The sequence below is a fragment of the Penaeus monodon genome, chromosome 8 (genome assembly GCF_015228065.2).
Source record: "Penaeus monodon isolate SGIC_2016 chromosome 8, NSTDA_Pmon_1, whole genome shotgun sequence".
In the NCBI taxonomy this organism is placed as follows: domain Eukaryota; kingdom Metazoa; phylum Arthropoda; class Malacostraca; order Decapoda; family Penaeidae; genus Penaeus; species Penaeus monodon.
The window spans coordinates 16,880,868-16,886,581 of NC_051393.1; the positions used below are offsets into that span (position 1 = coordinate 16,880,868).

At 41.8% G+C, this 5,714-nt stretch overlaps 1 protein-coding gene across 1 annotated transcript in view; it reads left to right on the forward strand.

Moving 5' to 3' along the window:
- Nucleotides 1-5,552: 5,552 nt before the first annotated feature.
- LOC119576213 (zinc finger protein 622-like) overlaps nt 5,553-5,714 on the forward strand; it is an 11,606-nt gene continuing 11,444 nt past the window's right edge. The window contains exon 1 of the mRNA XM_037923800.1: nt 5,553-5,714. This exon is cut by the window's right edge and continues 116 nt beyond it. Within this exon, the coding sequence (XP_037779728.1) occupies nt 5,651-5,714 (64 nt within the window). The 5' untranslated portion in view covers nt 5,553-5,650.

Genomic DNA, 5,714 nt, shown 5'->3' on the forward strand with positions numbered 1-5,714 from the left:
ACTTCCAAACTCATGGCACTCCGCCCACATCATTCCGTGTTGAAAGGAAGGGGAAATCCCAGATCCGCCACCTACTCACAGTTGCACTGACAAATCGCTCAGGCAAGGTCATCTAACGAAGGATATTGCATTTTCTAAATACATGAAATTTACTAGTTGACAAGCAGGCCGTTTTCCGAAAGGGACGCCAAACTCTTGCCATACTCATGAGGCATTTACCAAGAAACATTTTTTATTTCACTATTCATATATTTAGAAAAATCCTACATACTTTATGCTTTTGGATTACATGGAAACTTGCCTTATTTCATTTCTGACAAGTCTTTTGTTGTGAAAATGTTCGTTGTTCTTTGACAAGGTCGCTTTTTCGGCAAACGGGGTATCACAAGAGTGTCTTGTCACCACCATTATTTCTGTGTATAATAAATGACATTTTCCTAGCTCTCCCTCGGTATCTTAAAAACTCACTGTATGCCGATAATTGTACATTATGGCATTCCAGTAGTAATGCAGAATTCTCGGCAAATTGCAACAAACTGGCACTGGATATAATTCATAACTGGGGCCTCTAGTGTTTTAAATTTTCCACGTGAAAGAAAAAAATGGGGTAATTTTTTTTTTTTTACATAGGAAGATGCTGAACATCAGGTTAACTCTAAATAATCAACCATTCTTGTTCTATTTTTTCATCGTAGACTAACTTGAAAGACCACATTGGTCAGTTAAAAGCACTCAATTTATTAAAGTCTATTTAAAAAAATAAAACAAATGGGAAGCTGATAGAAAGTCTTTGCTAATAATATATGAAGCCCTGATTAGGTCTAAATTAGATTATGGGTCAATCGTGTATGGCTCGGCAGCGAGCTCAAATTTGAAAGGATTGAATACTATGCAGAATGCTCGTTTGCGCGTGTCTTGGAGCCCTGAAATGCACTTGGATGGAGTGTCTAGAGGTGGAATCAGGTGCAAGGTCTATATAGACCTTGGTCAGGAGTACCTTCCCTCCGACTCAGACCCGGCCAGCAGGCGCTGATCATCATCATCATCAAGGGGCTAACGCCGACGGGGGCGCATGGCCGCATCCACCCTTCGCTCCCAGCCACGAGGATCCTTTGAGGCGAGTCTCCAGCCAGGCCCACGGCCCATCTCTAATTCCTCGCGACAGGTCTCGTCGAGCTGCCCAAGTCATGATCTCCTGGGTCGTCCCACAGGCCTCCTCCACCCAGGGTTGTCTCGCAAAGAGACAACCTGATGGGCAGGGTCGTCCACAGGGAAACGTGCTAGGTGCCCATATAGCTGGAGTTGGCGATCCTGGACTATGCAAGTAACAGGTCCCATGCCAGTCTCACGGTGGAACCGCCGGTTGGACACGTGGTCCTGCCAAATGTACCCCATGATCTGTCGAAGGGACTTGTTACAAAAGGCATCAAGACGAGACTCCAAGACACTGGATAGCGTCCAGGTTTTGCTTCCATAGAGCAAAACTGGCAGTATCAAGGCCTTGAAGACACTCAGCTTGGTCCTTCTGCAAAGGTACCGACATCTCCAAATGCTCTTGTTGATCAAGTTCATGGCTCCTGTTGCCAGACCAATCCGTCTATTGACTTCTTGGTCTGACAGGCAGATCTCGCTGATCTATGCTACTAAAATAGGGAGCCGAGTCACCCTAACGGGTATGCTTTACTTCGGCATTTGCGCCCGGAAGGTAGTGGCGTTAGCCGTTCACCAGTAGACTCTACGACTTTGTCGAGAAAGTCGGTATCGACCTTTCTTCCATCGATACCCTTGTTCATTCAAATATATTGCCATGGGAAACTCCCAAATCGTAGATGTTTGGCTTCTATCAGTCAAGGCCATGGTGTCGGAAGTGGAGGTACTTCAGAGGTTCACAGAGATCCTTATCAAACAACTTTTTTTTTCATATATATACCGACGGCTCCAAAACAAATGAGTGTGGGTGTGGGTATACTGTCAACTGAACGCCAATTGAGATTCAGACTGCTGAATCATACATCGATATTTATTGCCGAACTTTTTTTAATTAATGAAGTTTTGCACTATTGACGACCCACGATGGAATGATATTTTTCAGGATCATTAAGTACACTGGCAAATTAGCCGGGTCACTTAATGATCTGGCCCTTAACATAGTCTGTATTGATCTCATATGTTTTGTGTCCCTTGTGAATGCAAACATACATCAGTGGCAAAGTGAGTGGACCTATCTAAATATAGAATCAAACAATAATAAAAAGTGGAACACTGCCCACAGAAAAAACAGGTGGTTTTGGCGCGCCTGAGAGTCAAGGCCACAAGACCTAACACTTCACTTCCATATATAGAAAAAAAAAATCCTCCACATTGCCCCCACTCAACAAATCACCTTTCAGTGGCCCATTATTTGATAAAATGCCATCAAAACAGCAACAACAGACATATCTTAAGAAATTACTTCGGAATAAAAGATATACCATTTACATAAATATCGGACGATGAAAAATAATCCATAAAGTGATCACATTTCTAAAGGAGACAAAACTTTATGACCTTATCTAGATTGAAACAATAAAATAAGATCCACTGGTTTAAAAATCTTGGCCACATGCCGCTGGTTGATGGCTAAGAAATCCAACAAATGCAAAATGCAAAAAGGAAGGCAGCACACGGCACCCATGACCGCCGCTCTCTCATTTTATCTCACTTTACGTCTTTTATTCTCATTTTATTTTATTATCATCTCTTTTATGTTTCTTGCAAGTTTTATTATGGGTCGTGGTTATGGGGGAAACCATAGCCAGTCCAAAGAATGAATTTGTTTTTAACATAACGACGGGGGAAACACCTTGTTTTATCGAAGCAATGGAATTGATAAATAAATGTAATAGATTTCTTTCTTTGTCTTTTTTAATTGATCTTTTAAATGAATAATCTAAAGGACTAGTGAAAGAATATGAAAAGACAACACAAATATTACTCTTCTTTTATTGGGAAAAAAAATAACTATGGATTAACTTTCTTGATTTAACAAGCTTATCTACATTAAAGAATGGGTTATTTCAAATACTGTTGGAGGAATGAATCATGAAAAATCCAAATTATACTGAATGCAGTATAACAGGTTTTGAAGTATATATCTAAGGGATTTTGGCTTAGAGAGCACATCTTATATGAAGAACTGCTGGAAACTGACCACGCCCACTTGGTCAATCCTACATGGGTTTATCTTCTCTTTCACACACAAAATGCCACTCACACATACACTTGAACAAAGTAACACTCAAATGCCTTCTACTATCTCGCATGCACATGGGCCCGGTCCCTCATTCGGATGGTGGCAGCCTATCCCATGCAGGTAACTGACACGCTAAACGCTACCCAGATCATTTAAAAGGTAAACTCGTGAGGCCTTCAAGTTCCACCACAATTGGGGGCACCAGGCCACTTCTCTCTCCATCTAGAGCTCCTGTCGTGCAGAAGGGATATGGACCTATATCCCCAAGGGCGAGTATGAGGATGAGCCACGAAACTGGGCTGGCAAGTCACCAAGGTGAATATACATATACTTATGAGTGAATATCTTCACAATGCAAGAAATGTGTTTGACCGGTTTTGATTATATCTTCGTCAGAAATACATAATCCAAACCGATCAAATACATCGGATATTCATTCTCATTCTTTCCTGTTATACATTTGTCTACATGAATACGGTCCATACATATACTTTGGAGAGAATTTCCCGTTTTGTGTGTTCTTGATAACAAACTTGTCTTCATTATTTGATAACATTTATATACAGTGTACATGCCCTGAAAAAAAACGGTAATATAGCAAAGTTCATGTGCTGTCACGATTGCCATCAATCACTTGCGATGGAATTGACTTCTTTATGTAAATAATAAGCCCTCTCGTATGGCAATATTTTTTCTGTCATAGTATGTGTATCACGCATTTTTTGCATAACGAGCACTAGTTCTGACTTCTTGAAAGCAACACACATCAACATTTTCAGAGTGAAGGTACTGTAAAAGAGTTGCCCTGCGTTTCTGTAAACTGTTTATGTTCCAGGTAATACATTTCAAGAGATTACTTGGAGACACTGATTACTCGACCATTTCCGAGGCCCGCATCATGATCATCATCTGCTCCAACTACCGAAGTAGTATTTGTAGCAGATCCTTTATTTTTCCGCTGGACTCTTGTTTGTGTTGCTGCAGTGAGGGCTGAGCTGCAACTGGTGCTGCAACTGATGCTGAAGCTGGTGCAGCAGATGGTGCTAGGGTTGGTGGTGAAGCTGATGCAGCATATGGTGCTAGGGTTGGTGGTGAAGTTGGTGCAGCATATGGTGCTAGGGCTGGTGCTGCAGCTGGTGCTGAAACTGTTGCTGGTGCTTGAGTTGACGGAGCTTTAACTCCTGTTGGTGCTGGTACTGTGGCCGGTACCATGGTTTCCTTTGCAAGGGCCATCACTGTTGACCTCTGCAGGTGTGGGATTTTTTTTTTTTTTTTCTCCTATTTGTTTTCCTGTCCTTTGAATAGTAAGCGCACAACGGAGAATTGGCATTATGTTCTTGTCGGCAGTTCACGCATTTCCGAAGGAAATTTTTACCTTCGGAAATGTTTTCTGCACATTCTGAACTTCCGTGTGGAAGAGCGGAGTATCGGCATCGCGATGGATAAGCACGTGTTCCGTGGCCCCACTTGAGCAATTAAAGCAAAACGGGGTCAGGGATTTGTAGACGGCACACCTAAAGGGTGCCATGCCCTCAACCATTTTAATAGTTTTGGGGGTTACTTCCCCTCATACGTTATGATGGCTCTCTGGGTCATCATTCCATTAACCTTCATGCGTCTCGCATGAATGATACGTTCATTGTATGCAGTCTTTTCTCGTTTCGATTTCCCTTGGGACATCGAACACAATGACGTTAGTACATTTTTCCTTTCCAAAAACCTTGGCTTTTCAAGCACTTCACCACGTGTACCGGTAGTTGTTATATGAGCAAGAATTTGTTCGTTCTTGCATCTGACAGAAACGTTATTTCTCCCAATTTTCGTCTCGGTTTATCCGTCTTATTGTAAGGGTCCATTTTTGGGCCTGAGAGACCCAGTGATATTTATCCCCGCGCGCGCGCGCGTGCGTGCGTGTGTGAGTGTGAGTGTGTGTGTGGGGGGGGGGGGGGTGAGAGAGAGAGAGAGAGAATGTGACATGTGTCTATTGACACATGTCACATAATTCCATTTCCGTTTATTCACACTCTGATGTGGTTACTTTCATTTATGCATGTTGTTAATAATCTCATTATTAATAAATATGGTAAACTTTTGTACGCTATGAAATATGAAAATACGTAAACTGTTGACGTAACAACTCTGTTGACGTAATAAGCTGAATATATGTCCTTATTATATCAATCAGTTGATTCTTAAGAAATACCATATTATAATAATATTAATCTAAACAACATTTTATGCAGTAAACCAACTTTAAAGTACAACATTATTCTACATAACCTGTGCCAATTTCAAATCGGCAAAAGAGTTTCCCATGTGGGCCCACGACTCGACAACGTAAACATTGTGCAAGCAGCCAGTTCCAGAGGGGAAGGAGAGTCTAGTTGAAACGCGGAAAAGATCTAAAATATCTTCGGAATGGCGACATTTACTTGTCTCAGCTGTCATGTGGCATTTTCTGACGGCGATGGACAACGTGATC